Source organism: Gekko japonicus, unplaced genomic scaffold (genome assembly GCF_001447785.1).
Source record: "Gekko japonicus isolate JY-2015 unplaced genomic scaffold, Gekko_japonicus_V1.1 scaffold63, whole genome shotgun sequence".
Taxonomy (NCBI): domain Eukaryota; kingdom Metazoa; phylum Chordata; class Lepidosauria; order Squamata; family Gekkonidae; genus Gekko; species Gekko japonicus.
The window spans coordinates 564584-584294 of NW_015168654.1; the positions used below are offsets into that span (position 1 = coordinate 564584).

Below are 19711 nucleotides of genomic sequence, written 5' to 3' on the forward strand. Positions count from 1 at the left end.
TATATATATATATATATAGCCTTCCCATTGGCAGGTAAGTAAATTGTCTTTTCCCAAAAGCCTCCCGAAAACACCATCTTTCTAAAAGCCACAAGCAAATTGGTAACAAAGGCAACTGAACAGAGGGCTGCCACTAGAAAGGCCCCACTCTCCATCCTTGCCAGCTTTGCTTCCGAGAGCTGGCATCTCATTATTAGATAATACGTAGGGAGTTTGAGCGAGGGCCTCTGGTCTTCTCTAGATGCTGCATTTCCAAACTGTCTTTTAAAAGATTAGAGACGTTTCCAAAGCTGTCTTTAAAATTTCCCCAAATTGTTGCTTCTTGCTACTGCTAAATATTCTCCTCACTAATGATGCCTATTTCCACCCCTTCCTGCTTTTTAGAGCCTACTCAAACAAAACGTTGAAGCATGACTCCTTTTACGAGGCGATGCTGCCTTTTCTCTCGCCGGTGCTGCTCTTCGTCTTGTGCACCGTCTGGATCTTCCAGTCACCATCAGACATCCTGGAGGTCCACCCTCGCCTCTTTTACTTCATGTTCGGGACAGCGTTTGCTAATATTTCGGTAAATCCCCTCCTTTCAGTCCACCCCACATTAAAACCAACACACGGGGCAAGTAATGTTCGTCGATGTAGGGCAAGTGCCTTGGGTTAATTGTCCAAATCAAGTTGTGGGGCAAGAAGGAAGGAAGCCTGCACTCTAGGATGAAAACACCCTGCCTAGAGGTGATGAAAGGGACCCCGCACAAGTTATGCATTTCCTACATTGCGATCACATTTGCCTCCAAAATGACACCTGCTCATGCTTGCATGTATTCCACAAGTCTGGGGGATTCATGCATGAGCCTCTGTTCTAGCGATGAGAATTAGCCATTTTCAACCCTTTAAGGCTATGGAGCAACATCCAGGACGCTTGGGTGGAAGTCAGTGGAAACTCAGATTCCCAGAGTGAGCTGAGTAAGGCTGAGCTGAGTAGGGCTTCTGGTGAGCGGTAGTTTGGGTTCTCCAGATGAAGTCGATTTCTGCCATCAGACCATGGATCTGTCAAAGATGGTATTGTCTACTCTAATGGTCCAGCGTCTTGGATAAAGGTATTGCCCACTACCTAATCCTTTTAACTGGAGACACGAAGGATCGCACTGTGGCTGAATAGCAGAGCATCTGCGTGGCACGCAGAAGGTCCCAGGTTCAATCCCCGGCATCTCCACTTAGAATGATCAGGTAGGAGCTGTTATGAAAGACAACCTGAGATCCTGGAGATCTGCCGCCAGTCTGAGGAGATGGTATCGACCTTAATAGACCGCTTAATAGACCACTGCTTTGATTTAGTTTAAGTTTCATTTGTTCATGGACATGTTTCAATCTGGGACCCTTGCTTTGCAAAGGAGGTGCTCTGCCACTGAGCCACCCTTTCCTGCGGTTACTGTTTTCCAGCTCTGTGATGCTTCCATTAAGAAAGGGAGAGGGGAGAAGTGTAGCCAAGTGTATGAAGGATAGGTCTGTCGACGACAGTTATGAACCATGATAGCTATGTGGAACCTCTGTATTTAGAAGCAGTACTGCTCTGGGTAGCAGTTGATGGGGATCCAACAAAGGGAGAAGACTGTTTGCCTTCATGCCCAGCTTGTAACCTCACTGGAGGAATCCGGTCTCTTTTGGAAACAAGATGCTGGATACATAAGAAGAAGAGAAGAAGAAGAGATTGGATTTATACCCCGCCCTTCACTTGGAGTCTCAGAGTGGCTTACAAACGCCTTTCCCTTCCCCTCTCCACAACAGACACCCTGTGAGGTGGGTGGGGCTGAGAGAACTCTGACACAAACTGCTCTTTTTCAAGGACAGCTGTGCCAGAGCTTGTGACTGACCCAAGGTCACATCAGCAGGTGCAAGTGGAGGAGTGGGGAATCAAACCCGGTTCTCCCGGATTAGAGTCCGCGCACTTAACCACTACACCAAACTGGCTCTCATAAAGCCATCTCGGTCTGTTCTATCAGTGTTCTATCAGTGCTGTTGCACAGTCTTGCCTGTCTTGCAGTTCTGTAGTGATGGTCAAGTCGCAGCTAAATTTTGGCGGCCCCGTAGGGTTTTCAAGGCAAGAGATTAATGTCACTGTCTGCCTCTGCATCGCAGCCCTGGACTTCCTTGGTGGTCTCCCATCCAGGTACTAACCAGGGCCGACCCTGCTTAGCTTCCGAGAGCTGATGAGAGTGGGCCAGCCTGAGCCGTCCAGGTCAGGGCTGCACTTCCATAATTAGAGAGAACCCAGATTTCCTGAGTATACCATTGAAGGTATGGAACTGCCTGATTCCAAGTGCAGACCTCCTGGTTCATTGTTGGACTGGCAGTGGCGGTGCAGAGTCTTCGGCAGAGAGAGGTCTTTTCCAACATCTGGAGATGGCCAGGAGATGCCAGAGATTGATCTTGGTACCTTCTGCATGCAAACCACATATTCTCCTTCTGAGCTTTTGCCCCTCTGGATTGCTGGTGGCAATGTTATTCAAAACAGGCCAAGGCATATAGATCAACCTGCCTTAATTTCTTGATAGAATTTGGATTCCTTTGGTATTTTCATCCCTGGTAGCATTGTCTTTATTCACAATGAACACGGTGCCTGATGGTGAGCCCGACTTTTGTGCCACATTGTGCTGAATCACCTTTTAATGCTTTCTCTTCCATCCCTTCCAGTGTCGGCTGATCGTCTGCCAGATGAGCAGCACCCGATGCCAGCCTCTCAACTGGATGCTCCTGCCGCTCGTCCTGGTCCTCCTGGTCACCATGTCGGGGCAAGTACCGCAATATGAAAGTCTGCTCCTCTACTTGCTCACTATCATCATCACCCTGGCGCACATCCACTACGGAGTCTGCGTGGTAAGTTAATTTTCACAGTGTTCACGTACGTGGCCCCCAGCAGCCAGCCCAGAGCGTCTTCCCCCCCTTTCAGATTAATGAATCCTCTGCATTTGCTCTCTCCCCAACAGGTGAACCAACTGAGCAAGCATTTCAACATCCGGCCCTTCTCTTTACGGAAGCCCAACTCCGATTGACTAGACATGGAGGAGGCAGCAGAAGAGGAGAAAGTCAGCCTGCAGTCTGCAGAGGGGCTGTAAATTCAGCCCCCTGTGTAAATATACTTCAGCCATCACCATGGAACTAAAATTGACCCAGTTTGGAAGGTCATGGGGGAGGGGGCAGAGAGCTCGAGAGAGAGAGAGAGAGAGAGAGAGAGAGACTGGCAGTAGAGACCATTCTTTCCCTGTCCCCTCCATCATGCCACACGAGGGGGAAGAAACTTCACAGTCACGAGCCTGCGTCAGACCAGCAGAATGTGCCCCAGGCAACCTGAAGTCCAGGCGTAGGAGCCGTGCCACTCGGGGCTCTTGAGACATCTCAAAACAAAAACAAGGCCCTAACAGTGGCTCAGGAGCCACAGGGCTGCCACAGAACATCCACGGGCTGCGGTGAAGGGTGTGGCTTCTTGTAAACAAAGGATGAAGTGGTGGACTTCTCCACAGATTCAGTCGTGCCAAGGGGCTTTTGTAGGAAATACATTGTGGAAGGGGCTTGATGGAAATCATTTGGTTGAAGCATGACTGATGTGCAGAATGTCCCCCCTACACACACACACACACACACCATTCTCCCATCCACCTGCTTCCATTGTGACCCTGCAGACACTGATGCTGAAGAATGCAGTAAACTCAGACGTATCTCGAAAGGCGGTCATCCCACGAAGTGCCAGTAGACACACGTGGAGCCTGAGGGACTTTGGCGAAATAGTCAGATCCTCCTACGTGATGTTTACTGCAGGGGCTTTGTTTTGTTTGTGGTCTATGCCGTTAACTTTCTTGTGATAATGTGTACGCTCGCAACTGCAATATTGTGAAATTGGGAGGCTCTTTCGTCAGGCACATTAAGTGTACGTACACAGACCTTCCTAGCACTGTGTTGTTCTGGTACGGGGAGAGGAGGTGATTAATTTGTGTTCTCTTTTCTTGGGGGAGGGGATGGGGGAAATGCGAAAGAGAAACTCATTCCGGAACCCATCTTTAGTAGACCCCTCTAACCACGTGGCTTTTTTTCCTGTGTCTCCAACTGGCAATGTTGTGTTCAACCATTTCTTAATCCTGTTTAAAACCGAAGTGGTGATGAAGATTCAAGTGCTGATTTTTTTTCTCTCTCTCCTGTTTATTTAATGAAGAATACTTTTTTAAAAAAATGTGCTTGTATGAAGAGTGCAGCCTAAACCCAAGTTCCTTGGAAAGGCCGCACCCGGAAGAAACGGAGCGCAGCCGAGGATGTTCATATGTAATTTACAGCAGGGTAAAAGTTTCATGTTATGAAATGAAAGGAGAATCCAGCTTGGAATATCCTTCTTGTGGGTGAGATATATTTCTGTAGGGGGAAAAAACAACTCAATTGTGAAATTACTATTTAACTTTTTTTTTTGTAAACTTGAATCATTATGTCAAACAAGATGTAAGCAATGTAAAATCCAGGAACCAGTTCTTAGCTCCCTTTTCTTTTTTCTGTATATAGATTTTTTTTAAAATAAGTTTGATCACAACTCCTGTTTGTAATGTTCAGTGTGCAAGGGAAGAGCAGATTCTGATAATTACTGGTACAGTTTGCAAAAAAAGGAGTAAGGGGGGAGGGGGCATGAATGACGAAACATTCTGATCTTGCTTTTCAAGTGAGTGTTGAACAGATGTGAGAAAGGGGATTTTCCCCATTTTCATTAGATGACTTTGCACAGGGAAAGTAGTGTACAGAGAGAATTCAGATGTGCTTGAACAGCTGATGGCTGTACCAGGTGGAATCGAATACAGTAATAGGTTGTAAATTGCACCTTGGGGGAAAAATGTAGAACAAAGTTTAAAATCTTACAGAGCCATACTGTCCAGGTCTGGAGGCTGCCAATTCGGGGCAGGAGCATGGCTTTTGTGTGTGCATGTGTATTTATGTGATGAATCATTGCAGGAATATTTGGTCCCCCTTCTCTTTCTTTTGAAGCAGGGCTTATCTAACTGGGGGTTCTATGGTAGTGTTCTGGAGGCTGCTGCCTTGTACAAATCCTCTGGATGGAAGATTGACTTTTCACAGAAGCCGAAGGTTTTAATAGGGGGGAGTGTACCCCCTGCATGCAAAACCCAGACTTGATGATATTGTGCAGTAGATCATTCCTTCAGTGACTGCCTGGAAGCATAGTTGTCATTACCCAGGCTCAGTTGCCCATGCCCATTGATACGCCAGGAGAAGCCTCCACGTGACAATGTTTCTGTGTTTAAGTTACTTGCTTATTCCAAGGCAGAGCTCTTGTCTGTATCCTTCTGTCTCAGTCCCTGGTTCTGCTTTCCTATCTGTCTGAGCTTCTTTGGTGCCTTAAATGACTTGCCTCAAGCTGAGGAAAGAAGTCGACTGTCTTAAAAAACAAACAAAAAAAACCCCCACAGGTTTTTTTTTTTAAATTAAACTTGCTGTCCAAGCAAATACGGAGAGTGAATTTAATTTGTGCTGGTTTTGTCTTAATTGTAGTAACATTGAAAGCATTATTGCAGATTTAATGGGAATCAAATGCACCAATTTTATTTGTCTCTAGTGTTTGTAGCACCTCTGTGTGTGTGTGTATGTGTGTGTGTAAGTATTCTTAAAATAAAGGTATTGTATACTGCAGGGGGTGACCGTGCATTCTGCCACACTCTCCCCTGCATCCAGAGGAATTTGCAAAAGTCCAACAGATGTTCTGAGTCTCCTCTGCTTCCTGGAATTCCCTCTGTAAGTGGCATTTTCCTCCGTCAGTGAGGCAGAAATAGTCGTTTTGCTCAACCTGGTGTTCTCTTTGCAACAATTGCTTCATCTTGCCGGTTTTGCTTTTTGTGGCTTCACTCACTGTCCCCCCAGGACACCCCTCCCCCCCAGAGCTGCTTTGACTCTCAAGGTCCCTCCTCAAACAGCTCTTCAGTAGAGTGGTCTCCGGGCAGAGACCTGCTGCAGGGGCATCCTGTAGGATTCAAGCTATGGAGTCAGAGCTGGGTCCAGGATTGCACTCCAGTGAAGCTTGCATAGATGCATAGATGCTCAACCAATCCTTGCAGATAAGAGAGAGGCCCGGCTGAGTCCAGAAAGTTTCTGTAGAAGGCAATTTCAACTTCTGACATGGAGGTAAGAGTAAAACAGACTGGAACTGGATAAGGAATGGCTAGCAAAACTCAGTCAGCTGAGGCCTACAAACCTGGTTGCTTCTGTATTGGTACCAGCTTCTAGGGGTGCACTCATTTGTGGAGTGGGCCCTAATTATTTCAGCTGGTCTGTGCATCAAGAGGACTTTCTGGCTATTTCTGGACTGGATCTCATAGCAGAGTGCTGAGCAACGCTGAGAGTCGACTTACTCCAGTGAGTGTATGCAAGTCACTTGTGCTTTGCAAAGCAATCCTAAGGTATAGATTTGTGCGATTTCCCTAGGTTTAGCACCAGCTTCTCTACCTATTGTTCTGGGACAGGAGGCATGTTCTCTACAGGAGGCCCATCTGAAAATGCAGGCATTTCGGGCTTTGGCTTTGCCTCTGTAGCAAAAGGCTACATTAGGCCTCCCTCTAAAGCTGTATATATATAATGGGAAAGAGGCTCTCCATGCTCTCGCAAGGGCCACAGATGTTGCCTCTTCAGACACAGGAGAGTTGCCAGGCTGAAAAGGGTTCATTGCTGATATTTCCTGGTTGGGAAAGGGGAGTACAGGAAGATCTTTTCTCTGCACAGGAAAGGGACCTTACCTTGCTTGCATTCAGAGTAAGCCCCATCAGGAAGCAGGTGCCAGCTCACTCACAAATGAGTTGCCCGTAAATTCTGGATTTCCCTTTTTTATTTTTTGTGGAAAGAGGGTCTTTCCTTGATCTTGGCTTTTTAAAAAAAGCTTGTTTGCAGATCGTTGCCTGAAAGATGGACTCATTCTCCAACTGAGAATACTTGGAACGAGACAAGGGGGGGAATGTAAAAACTGTCCCATTTTAGAATTTGGCCCTTCAAGTGATGCCTTGGTCTTTGGTACTTCTCTGCCTTGAAGGGCTTACCGCAGTTTTAAGGCAACGGATTCTCTAATTTGTATTTTGCAATGGCTTCAATCCGCCAGGCTTTGACCAGGACTGGCTGCATCGATGCAAACTGGTTGTACAGATAATTATTATTAGGAGAAGAAAATTGCTATAGGAAGTGTACACTGTCACAGTGGGGGTTGGGGGGGGGTGTCTCCCCGCCCTCCACACTTTGTCAGGAGTCATACCTGTCTTATACATGCATTATTGGGAGGTTTGACTGTCTTACAATGGACTTGAATTCTGATCTATGAAATGCTATTAATGGTGAATATTTATTGTATTAAAAAAAACCTTACTATGAAAATAAACTACAATAAAAAATTTTCCAAGCTTTTTAAATATCTCTCTTCTGGCCTCTGAAGGTGTTTTTGTTGAATTCTTAAAGCTACTCGTTTGAGGGTTAAAGCCAGTGGAATAGGTGTTCCTGTACAGCTGGAGGAGGATGGAGAGAGACTGTCAAGAAACGGCGGAGTATCTAGGAGTCTAGAGCCCTTTTCACATTATTGTTCTAAACTGGATGTTATTTGTTGTTGGCTCGATTTCAAGTAAAACGATACAGGGACGAGGGTTTCATACAGTGAATTTCCTTCCGTCTCTGAAGCACTATGGTAATTTCAAACAGTGCCACTCCCACCCACCCAACCCTTATTTGCTGCACGATCTTCCTCTGACTGTTGTTAACATTCTAATGTGAGTGCTATAGCGCTCACAATAGAACACTGCAGAAGAAGTCCGAGGAAGATCACACGGCGAAAAAGGGCGGGGGGGGGCAGTGGCATTGTAGGAAGCGCTATGGACTTTTTAAGCAGCACACAACAGTGATTCAGAAACACAGTGAAGGAAGGGGTAGAAAATGGAAGAAAGCAGTTTCACTCAAAAGCAGCTCAACCACGTTTTGCTAAACCGACTCAAGCAGGTTTGTATGAACAGGTAAATAAATTCCACTAGCAGCTGAAATGATACAAAAAAATCTATTAGCAACCCGTTACTAAAACAGAATACAAAGGCAGTTTGAAAAGGTCTTGGGTGATAGGGAATGTATATGTAGGCTCTTTCAACTTGTTTTTTAGAGGATTTATATGATGCCACTTGAGTCCTCCTTGAAATGTGTTGGGTGAACAAGGAGTGCAGCTGAATAGTGCAGTGATTTCAAGTGACCCAAATAGCTTTTTGGCTGTGAGCCTCTACTTAGAACAAAGGATTTTATATCATGCACCATCTCCTGCCCTAACAGGCAGCTCTAACACAGCAGTGACCTCTGAGCCCTGTAGCTGTTTCTTCAAGGAATTTAATCTAGATTAGCAATTGCACATGCTTAGCAGTAAAAGCACAAACCTTATGAAAGTGTTCCAGTAAATATCCTTATGCAGTACAATATACAGTAGTGTAAATGATGACTGGATTTTCCCCTCCATTTAAATGCAGCCATGTCCAGGTGCAAACCGAAAAGATTAGAGAAATACACATGTGGAAGTGGAAAGTGCCATCAAGTTATGGTGACCCTGCAAGGGTATTCAAGGCAAGAGGTAGCAGAGGTCGTTAGCCATTGCCCACCTCTGCGTCATGACCCTGGACGTCTTGGTGGTCTCCCATTGAAGTACTAACCAGGGCTGACCCAGCTTAGTTTCTGCGATTTGATGAGATCAGGCTAGCCTGGGCTATCTAGGTTAAGACTGCATTAAAATATTCTAGATTATTTCATTTCAGTTGAAGTAGCTCTCAGTACTTTCCTTCACAGCATGGTTTTAAAATGATTTGGGGACCTCAGTAGACCTTACAGTTTCTTCCACGTGGAGGTTTTGCTCTCACCTGGCATCCAAACTGGACTTGGGCAGGGAGGGGGGGACCATCATCACAATATCATCCTCTAAAATTGTCCACTGGATTTTTCCTGCTTTGCAATCTTTGCCAGACCTGGGCTGATACATTTTTTTTTTTGAAAGACCACAGTGAAAGCACCCTGGCAGAGACTGTATGGACAGGAAGAGGTGCATTTTTGAACATCCTGCCCATGTTTCCCCTTGCTCTGGCCCTTATGGCAGCCACACACTCCCCCACACTCCACAGGAGAACTTTATTAATTGGCAATTGGTAGATCACTACAGCGCAGTAACATAATCAGAGGTCATTTCGGGGGAGATTGCGGGGGATCGCAGTTCCCTCGGGTGAGGTACGGGGGGGCGGTGCACATGATGAAGCCCCGCCCCCTGCTTCCGGCCGCCCCGCTTCCGGCCCTCATTCAGCCAGGAGGAGGCAGGAGAAGAGGGAGGGTAAGTTGCTTCCTCCCTGCCTCTCCCCACCCCTGCCTGCCTGGGGCCAGGGAGGGCCTTTGCGGGGCTTCCTTGCACTCCTGCCGGCCTTGCAGGTCCACCGCCGGGCCCCTCATGGGGCTCGGCAGTGGAGCTGCAAGGCCGGCAGTGGCGGCCGGGACCATTGGGGGTGGGGTGTGTGGCCTTATGACACACTTCCGGTGATGTCAAGGGGTGTGGCCTTATGACACACTTCCGGTGATGTCAGGGGGTGTGGTATATGCTAATGAGTTATGCTAATGAGTTCCCCTAGCTCTTTTTCTACGAAACGACCCCTGATCATAATCTATTGCTACCATTTATTAAGTCCTCTAGTAGATTTAAAAACTGGCTGTTCGTTGTTGTTATTCGGTTTCTAGACTGCCCTCCCCTGTAAAACAGGGCTCAGGGTGATGTACAACAATAAAAACAACAGTTATACATTAAATTCATAGCTTAAAAACAATAAAGTACAGTAATTAATTGGATGGCACTAAAACAGCCAGTTGTGCCACTGCCTCGGAGGGGGGGGGGCAAGATAAAGGAGTGCCAGCCATATGGAAACCGTCATTGTCCTCAAGCAAGCGCCTGGTGGAACATCTCTTACCTTACAGGCCCTGCGGAACTGCATTATGTCCCACAGGGGATGGATGTTACTTGGCAGAGAGTTCCGCCAGGGTGGAGAAAGCTCTGGCTCTGGTAGAGGACATCCGGATATCTCTCAGGCTGGGGACCACCAGTAAGTTTTTATCTGCTGAGCATAGTGCTCTTCAGGGGGTGTACCTGGGTCCTAGACCATTAAGGGCCTTAAAGGTCAATACCAAAACCTTGAACCTGATCCGGTACTCCACCCAGAGCCAGTGCAGCTCACCCAGCACAGGTTGAATATGTACTGTTCACGGTGGTCCCCGTAAGGACCTGCACCTCCACATTCTGGACCAGTTGGAGTTTTTGGGTCAGTCTCAAGGGTAGCCCTATGTAAAGCAAGTTACAGTAGTCTAATCTGGAGGTGACTGGTGCGTGGGTTACTGTGGGTAGATCAGGGTGAGACAGGCAGCAAGCCACTTGCCTGACCTGGTGCAACTGGAAAAATGGCAGTCTGGCAACATTTGTGATCTGGACCTCCATTGATAAGGGGACATCCAAGATCACACCCAGGCTCTTGACCATTTGTGCTGGTCTTAAGGGCACACCGTCAAGAGCCGGACGTTGTCACCCCAAACCCGAGTCCCCTCCCAGCCACAGAACCTCCATCTTGGTAGGATTCAGTCTCAGCGGGCTCTTTTTCAACCATCTCACCACGGCCTCCAGCCCCTCAGCCAAATTTGCTGCGATAGCATCCATCCAGCCGCCCATCAACAGATGGTTAAAGAAGTTAGAGCTTTTTAGTTCGGAGAAATGACGATTGAAGGGTGACATAGAGGTTTACAAAATTATGCATGGCGTAGAGAAAGAAGTACTTTTCTACTTTTCTCACAATACAATAGTTTGTGGGCGCTTCATTAAATTAATGAGCAGTAGACTTAGAACAGATAAAAGGAAGTACTTCTTCACCCAAAGAGTAGTTAACACATGTTGCAGGAAGTGGTGGTGGCTACAAGCATAGACAGCTTCAAGAGAGGATTGGATAAATATATGGAGCAGAGGTCCATCAGTGACTATTAGCCACAAGGTATAGATGGAGCACTATGTCTGGGGCAGTGATGCTCTGTATTCTTGATGCTTGAGGGGCAACATGGACCTCCTGATGGCACCTGGGTTTTGGCCACTGTGTGACACAAGAGTGTTGGCCTGGATGATTCTGAAGTCTTTATTCTCATAAGTCTGTTTTTAGCCTTTTTGAGCCCCTCATCTCTGCAATGGGAAGGGCTAGAAACTAACTCTTACAACAGAGGCAAAATGCAAGGAGTACCAGCACTACCTTTTGAAAACTATCACTGCCAAATGACGGCTCCCAATCCTAGCTTGGAAATGTGGTCTAGAAGGATGATACCTTGATCAATTGTCTCAAAAACCACTGAGAGATTACCCTACCCACAGAAATCCTATAGATGCTTGAAAGCTCGAACAGGAATGGCATATATTTTCAAGTCATCAAAACCCATTTTATGTAGCAGCATGAGGTATAGCTTCCTCAAACAATGCAAGAGAACCCTTCCTTGAGAAAATCCCTGTTTCTTGGTAATGGAGGCATTGTTAGATGAGGTCTGAAGTCCAGCAGCTTCCACCCCCCACCCCCCAATAGTCTTTAATCCCTTGCATGGCATCGATGCTTGGATCCACAACTTGGCACCTCATAAGCTGAACTGCCTGCTCTCTCCAATGCTGCTCATTCAGCTGCAGACTGTTTTGAGTCACTCCCTGTGAAAAGAAAGTAAAATAATAAAGAACTCCACCTTGCTGAAATCCTACCCTGGCAGAGGATGGTGAGGAGCAGCTAAAATAAATGGATGTGTGGGAGGTGGAACCAAGGGTGGCATCACCAGCCAGTGGAAACTGGCAGCAGCCCCATTTGAGTATGGAGCTTTGGCCTGGTGTAGACATATATAGGATACTGAGGAGGCAGAGTGGTGAGATGGTAGAATGGCATGTACCATTTCAGATGACTGGTGGTCGATTATGTTTCCTTCGAACTCCTCTTCCATTAATAATCCATTGTACATGGAAAACTAGCACAGCATACAGTTAGGCTAAAACCTTGCACTCTGAGCCAATTTGGGGGGGGGGGTGTATTGCAAAAAGGAGTATGAAATGCATGAATCTCCCCCTGCAGTCTGAAACGGCATAGCCAATTCTACCACACATAGGCGGAGACCGGGTTTTTACAAGCAAAAGATTAAGCAAATGGTGAAGGGTGGGGAAGAAGCCCTGTCTGAAAGTTCTGGGAATTGGGCAAGAGCACAAACTGGCTTGACAAGTTGTCTAGTGTTCTGTTTGGAGGGTGCCTTCAAGAACATGCTGGTTTTGAAGAAGGCGGGCCCTTAGGGCTGCTTTTGGTTAATTTGAGTGACAAGCACAGGTTTTATTCTCTCCTGCTGATGCCACATTAGCTGTCACCTGCAAAATGGAAGGTCCCTAAAAAGAGCTAACGATAACTAATACCCTCAAGCATAATTTCTGGACACCTTTGAGGGATGTTCCTTGGGTTTGGGTGGTGGTGGGGGTTGTTTGCTTTTCTTACAGTAGAAATGTACTGCTCTCTTTATTCTGCCACCAGCACAGGACAAAAGCATCGCTGGGCATTCTTTAGGTCACATGAAAAGGGCCTCACTCTTGGTTCATTCCGTACTCTTCCAGTTTGGAGCCCTGTCAGCAGAAGTGAGAACCCCTGTCAGAGCCAGTTTGAGGTATTTTGTCACTCTCAGCAATGGTGTACTCATCGCCACAGGGGCCTGGGCTGTCATGGCTGGGCTCTGTGCCAAGCCTTTGAAGCCTAGGTTGGGAATGGCACACACGTTTAGGACACTCCTGGGCCCCTGGTGGCTGGGCATGAGCCCAGCCCCTGTGGTGTATCAGGATTGTCTGGCTTGTGCTGTCCCAAGCAGCTGCTCGAGTGGAATTAGAACTGGCCCATGCCTCTGGGATCAGCAGCGGGATCCTGTCACTTCCCTCTCTCCCTTCTTCCGTCTCCTTGTTGCTTGTTTTCTCAGATAATTATGGGTCACTGTACCTATAACCTCTTTAAGCCTGAGAGCATCTTTGAATTCTGGTGCAGCACGATGGGCACAGGCACAAAATGGCTGCCACAACAGGCAGACCCAGCCACAAAATGGCTGCCTCAGCTTACATTCACTCACATAATGAAGATCCCTGTGCTGTGGTGGCAGCTGCAGCCAAAGCAATGCTCTTAAAAATCCACACAGCCAATCAGAAGCCTTGTTGGGCAAAAAAAACACCCACACCAGGGCTCCACCCACTTTCTTAAAGCACTTGGCGGGCACCAGGAAAGGTGTTGGCAGGTGCTATGGCCCCCACAGGCACTGTGTCGTGAACCCTTGATCTACAGTATCCTCCCTGCCCCTTCCTTGCTCTGCTCTACAGCTTTGTTGGCTTGGTCATGATTGCCAGAGCGGTATGTAGCTGGAGGTGCCAGATGTGGATGTGGGAGACCCAGGGTTGAATCTGCACTCCGCCACAGAAAATCACTGATGTTCTTTGGCCAGTAACACTCTCACCCTGTCTACCATACAGGATATTTGTTAGAATAAAATGGGGGAGGGGGGAATGATGTGAACCACTTTTGATCCCCATTGGAGAGCAAAGAGGGGTCTACATATCTAAATTAAAAAACTGTGGCAGGGCTTGGATTTTCCAAACACACACCCCTTTCAAATCAGGCATGTCCTTGCTTCCAAACCAGTTTAACAAATGTGTTCAGTGTTTGCACAGTTTGAACCCAATAGGGGAGACCCTCACCATCTGTAATGACCAGCAAGTCTTCCATTTCCTGCTGAATGCGGAGACAGAGGACTTCACGCAGCAGCAGCTGACGTAGGCTCTGTGGCACTATCCCCATGCGCTTCATCTTCTCTTCTGTCAGCCGCAGCAGTGCCTTGCCAGAGATGGCGTGGTTGCTTGCTGCCTCCAGCAGGGGGGCCCCATGAGCCCCCAAGGCTCTGCTGTCCAGCCAGGCACACACCTCCAACACTGTCCACTGAGCCACGGACCACTTTGTCTCGTCATCTTCTGAGCCCTGCAAGGCATCAATCTCTTTCAGTCTTTCACTTTGGTTTTATTTATTTATTTATTTTATATTTACATTTATACCCCACCCACCCTGTGAACAGGCTTTGGGCGGTTTATAGGAGGTGGCCGACAGGCCGATACAAATAAAACAATAAAAATCTTAAAATCCCTTAAAAAACAATCTTAATAATAAAGTGCTCGCTACAGCAGAGTAACCTTAAGATGAATGGTGTTGTATCTGCATTCCTTCTGTCTTCAGATCTTAAAATCAGTCCCACGGTCCAGATGTTCGCCAGTGAGGCTCAGAGCAGGCCAGTCCGATATTCCGGATTGATGGTAACTGTGGTGGCGGCTCCTATTTGAAAGCCTGGCGGAAGAGCTCCGTCTTGCAGGCCCTGCGGAACTGTGAGAGGTCCTACAGGGCCCTGATCTCATCCGGGAGCTCGTTCCACCAGTAAGGAGCCACCACCAAAAATGCCCTGGCCCTGGTAACGGCAAGTCTCGCCTCCTTGGGGCCCGGGATAGATAGATGTTGTTGGGCCCCAGAGCGTAGTGCTCTCTGGGGCACAAATGGGGAAAGGTTACAGTACGTGTTCAGTGCAATGATGTGCATTTGCACATCACTGGATATTACATTCTTGTTCAGCTATAGCAATATTTGCAAATGGATTTTCCTGTGTGGGCAAGCCAATCCAGTTGCAAATGACTGCTCCAGCGCAATATGCAATAATGTGTGGATGCAGTATAAGTGGAGTCTCTGCATCCTTAAGGTTCCCCATTAACTCCATCTGCCCAACAGTCGTATGTGCCTCTGTCCCCTTCTTTGCTCTGAAGTAGAATGTCTTCCTCTTGGGAAGTAGTATTTTTAAATTGCAGGGGTGAAGTATATCTGAGCCAAAATATCTGAGCATTGTGTAGAAGGTGAAGGCGGGGGTGGTTTACTGCATATTACAGAAGTCTGTGGGTACCTTAAAGACTAACAAAATTTACTCCAGCGTTGGCTTTTGTGAGTCAGAGCTCACTTTATATATCTGAGGTCATGCTTTCTGTCTCATGAAAGTTTATGCTGGAATAAATTTTGTTAGCCTTTATTAACCCTACTGGCTTCCTGTTTTCTTTTGATGCTACAGACTGACATGGCTATCCCTCTAGAACTACCATCAAGATTTGCATTAATTGTCTTTTATTTAGGACTGGTTTGTGAGTTAATTTTTATCACAGGAATCCTGCTGACTGTTCCATCCTTCCTTCCTTCCTTCCTCCCTCCCTGCCAGTGCCTCCCTTTATTTCTTTCTCCAAAAACTATATACTTCCATTAGGTTGCAAACCTTCGTATTTTAATTCTAATTCTCTTCAACATTCCCCAGTTGTGGAACCTGGTTAGGTTTAGCTTGTGTGGATGTGAAAGTTTTCTTGATGAGCCTATATTTATTGCCCTTAACCAGAACAGACTTCAGAGCTACCATTTTTAAAGCATTTCTCAAAATTTAATGGAGTCAGGCTAATAGGCCAGCGAACTTGTTAAACCTCCTCCAAAGTGCTTAACTCACCATGTCTGGGCCTGAAGTAGCTACTGATGAGCTGTGTGCTGTTCAACAGTCTGAGATAAAGAAAGCAGCTAGGTGAATCTCTGGGAGACCCTTGCTCCAAAGCCAGCAGAAGAGACCCAGTCATTTAACAAAAGGGACTATGGGGGCTTGTCTCCTAGCAAAGTTTGGGCTGGTGACTGTTTTATGGGTGCTCAGCATGTTAGAGTGGAAGCTTCCATGAGTTTACACAAATATCCACATCAGCCAGGGCTCAAAAGAAAAGGTGTTATTTATCATCAGCATGAATGGCCATTCTTTTCCCAGCTTCCAGCCATCTCCCCACCCCCATAGTCTCCACAAGGCAAAAAGCATTCAAGAAGTGATGACGGTGAAAGAAGAATGAGGTCTTTAAGAATTAACAGGACCTGAGCCCCAAACCTTTCTTTTCCAGCAAGGGGTTGTTTCCTCTCACCACTCCCTCCCTTTTTGCTTAATATTTATTCAGACAGGAAGCCTGCAGCCAGGCACCTGTTGAATGTTGACTCACAACCAGGACCTAGTAAAATATTGTTCCTTTCTGTAAATAGGAAACTATTATTTTTAATTGTACTTTGTTGCAGGAGGTGTGTCGCCTGGGGGGAGCTGTCCTGTCCTCTGTGTGTTTAAGTGCTGTCAAGTCACAGCTGCTATGGAATTTTCAAGTAGGGGTACCAGCTCTGGGTTGGGAAACTCCTGGAGAGTTGGGGGTGGAGCCTTGGGGAGGACAAGGTTTGAGGTACAATGCCATGGAGTCCACCCTTCAAAGCAGTCACTTTCTCCAGGGGACCTGATCCCTGTTGTCTGGAGATCAGTTGCAATGCCAGGAGATCTGCAGGCCCCACCTGGAGGTTAGCAACCCTGTTTTCAGGGCAAGAGACTAACAGAAGTGGTTTGCTATTGCCTTCCTCTACCCATCCTGTGTACTCTCCAGCATTTGTCAGGTGAAACCAAAACATGGATGTCTCCCAAAAGGCAAGTTCCTTCTACAAGAGCACTAAAGAGCAAACAGCTGACAGCTCTGGTGGGTCGAGTGACTGGCATGCTTCACCATATTAGTTCTGGATTCCAGCACCCAAAAAGCACTGGTTCTCTGCCACAATGCTGCAGTGAAATATCTGTAGCAGGTTATTCAGATCTCATTCCCTGCTATTGCATTTTTGCTCTAAGAACTTTCATGAAATGCAAAGTGCCAGTGGCCTGTCTAATCTAGCATCCTGTTTCTTATCATGGCCAACAGATGCCCCACTAAGCAGAACAGAGAGGCCTAGGCTTCTACTCATTGCCTAAATGAGTAGCCTTCATACCAAGAAATGAGGTATACCCAGGGCTTTTTTTGTAGAAAAAGCCCAGCAGGAACTCATTAGCATAATAGGCCACACCTTGACAGTGCAGCTTGTTAGCATATTAGGCCACACCCCCATGCCTTCCCTTGTCGCCGGGGCGCCCCGCGGCGGGGGGGCGCCCAGGCAAGCCGGCCCTTGGACAGGCCGGGGAAGGCACGGGGAGGCATTTAAATGCCTCCGCGATCCTTCTAGGCCCCCCCCCCCGGCCCACCCACCTCGGAGTCACTGGGGGGGGAGGTTTGCTCTCCAGGCCTTCCCGCTGTAGCCACGCATGCAGAGGTTTTGGCTGTAGTGGCCGTGGCCAACTGTGAAGCCAGCCGGAACTCCGTTCCTGTGCGTTCCTGCCCAAAAATAGCCCTGGGTATACCACCTCTGAACATGGAGGCTCCATTTAGCCATCATGGCCCATAGTCATTGCTGGACCTATTATCCATGAATGTGTGAAGTCCCATTTATTTGGAAAACACAGAGTCATTGGTAAAGTAGGAGAGGGTTTTTTAAAACCTGCCTTTGCAGTGATGAGGGCTGTGAAATTGTGTAGGAAATCCTGGGGACAGGGGTGAGGAAGTCTGGGCTGGCTAGCTGAGTTAGACTTAGTAGTCAGGGTGGACTAGGATGAGGGGAGACCCAGGTTGAATCAACTCTCTGCCATGGAGGCTCGCTTGGTGACCTTGGACAGTCATACACTCTCAGCCTAACCTACCTCACAGGGTTGTTGTGAGGATGCAACGGAGACAGGGAGAATGTTTAACCCACTTTGGGTCCCCCGTGGGGAGAAGAATGGTCTATAAAGGAAGCAAATAAATAAATTATGGACCCCTTCTCAAGCACTGATACCAGCATTTTCTCTTCTCTCTTCAGTAAGGCAAACCCCACCCCACCCCAAATACTCACACAGGCCAAATTTTCATTATTTCAAACTTCAGTGTAAAAACACCAGTATTTTTGGAGAGTCTGTGCCAAAATTAGAAACCAGTTAGCACACTAGCAGCAACAGAAACTGCAACTGGTGGCCGCTCAACTCCCTACCTATGGCCAGTTGTTCATGCACCCTTGCTGCCATGCGCTGAATCTGGTATTTGTTTAATTACTTCATCATGGCCGGGGGTGGGTGGGTGTACAAGCAATTCAGTTACAATGGCCGCAGGCGCAGAACTGGACCACAATGACACAGCTAACAAAAACACAAGCAGCTTTCTTCAGAAGCCTGCTTCTGACTTTGGTCTGACATATGAAAACAGAGACAGGGCATGTTAGACAAGTACATCGGGCACATTATGCACTCACCATCCAGCAGAATTTAGAGCTGTTGTATTAGCAAAGGTCCTTTTGGCCAATATTCTTGTGTTCACTGCGGTGGTGGTGGTGGTGGTGAGGGCCCTAGGCTGGCTGGGCACCCAGAGGGATGAGATCTAAGGTGCAGCTGGTATCCAGTCCATCCCCAGACAAGTACCCTTCGGATTCATGTGCAGCCTTTGCTCTGCAACAGACCCTCCCAGTCCTTGTGCCGGTCTCCAAACATACCAGGGAAGTGATCTCAGCTCTCTTGCCTTCCCACGCTCCCCATTGCTCCTCCTCTTCAAGCCCAAACAAGACTCTGGGCTCCTGGCTTGCAGCCAGCAAACCCACACACAGAGACGCAGAGCAAGGGGCAGTAAAGTCTAAGAAAGAAATTAACCCCCGCCCACCACACCACCACACTTGACACACTCATTTGTTTAATCTGATGTACCCTCTTGCAGACAAACATCCCAGTTTCACTTAGACATGCTCTTTCCGTGGGCACACCTTGAAATTGGGTGTGTGGGTATAAGCAGAGTTTGATAAGTCTCACCTCTCCCTTCACTCTCAAATGACTCTGTGCCAGTGCTGTGGTTAGACGTTGGAAGGAAAGGTGCCAGAACCCGCGTCAGCCTCCGAGCAGGAAGTTTTGCCCCAAATCATACAGGGATATGGAACAGACTGTGATTAATTTATGGGAGGAAAAGATTCTCATTTATTACTTATTCCAGAGCTTGTTGCAAGGATAAAATGGAGAAAGGGAGAGAACCACTGGCGGACCTCCTGATGGCACCTGGTATTTATGGCCACTGTGTGACACAGAGTGTTGGACTGGATGGGCCATTGGCCTGATCCAACATTGGCTTCTCTTATGTTCTTATGTTCTTAGGCTACCCCGAGCTCCTTGGAACAAGTGAGGGTGGGGTAAAAAGGAAACAAAGCAGAATAGGTTTCACACCATATGATGAGCATGTCTGGAAGCAGCCTAGGGTTGCTGACATCCAGGTGGGTCCTGGGGGTTCTCTCAGAATTGCCGCTGATCTCCGGACTGCAGAAACTGGGTCCTCTGGAGAAAATGGCAGCCTCAGAGAGCGGACTCCACAGTGTCACATCTCCACGGAGCTCCCTCCCCTTCTATGTATTAAGCTCTGGTTTCAACGCTTAAATGATGGGTTTGTGTGTCAGTTTTAATGGCTTGGAAGATGAGATTTTATTTGCACGTTGTAATTTGTTAGCGATAAATTAAAAAAACAGCAGGCAACGTTAAAATTTAGGGTAGCCAATGGATGTGTTCAAGTTACGCTAACGTTTTACTGGTCATCTACATGGCCCAGTCCAGCCTCCATTTGGGAGCCCGTTCCAGGATCCAATTTCCTGGGTCCACGCCAGAGTTTGGACAGACTGGAATGAGTTTATTCTGGGAACTGTCAAGACTTTCGGGAGCAGAATGAGAATCC

General features: G+C 47.4%; 2 protein-coding genes across 3 annotated transcripts in view; one reads left to right on the forward strand and one right to left on the reverse strand.

The window, feature by feature from the left end:
* The window catches only part of EPT1 (ethanolaminephosphotransferase 1), a 69447-nt gene extending 63980 nt beyond the window's left edge, over window positions 1-5467 (forward strand). Inside the window, exons 8-10 of one of the 2 annotated variants that reach the window (XM_015415174.1) lie at window positions 385-565; window positions 2686-2868; window positions 2979-5467. In XM_015415174.1, the coding sequence (XP_015270660.1) occupies window positions 385-565; window positions 2686-2868; window positions 2979-3107 (493 nt within the window). In that variant the 3' untranslated portion in view covers window positions 3108-5467. The remainder of the gene's footprint in view (window positions 1-384; window positions 566-2685; window positions 2869-2978) is intronic. The other variant, XM_015415175.1, reaches the window with a different exon arrangement.
* Window positions 5468-11128: 5661 nt separating this feature from the next.
* Window positions 11129-18491, reverse strand: LOC107113803 (sterile alpha motif domain-containing protein 12-like). Its single transcript, XM_015415172.1, has 3 exons — window positions 18261-18491; window positions 13793-14069; window positions 11129-11737 (listed from the first exon to the last, which is right to left on the reverse strand). The coding sequence occupies exons 1-3, from the start codon at window positions 18261-18263 to the stop codon at window positions 11706-11708; spliced, it is 312 nt and encodes a 103-aa protein (XP_015270658.1). The 5' UTR covers window positions 18264-18491; the 3' UTR covers window positions 11129-11705.
* Window positions 18492-19711: the final 1220 nt, after the last annotated feature.

Excerpts from the sequence above, each read along its gene's own strand:
- LOC107113803 (XM_015415172.1), bottom strand. Across the intron at positions 11,738-13,792 it reads CTTGCTGGTCATTACAGATG|GGAGTGACTCAAAACAGTCT; the intron begins GTGAGGGTCTCC and ends TTCTTTTCACAG.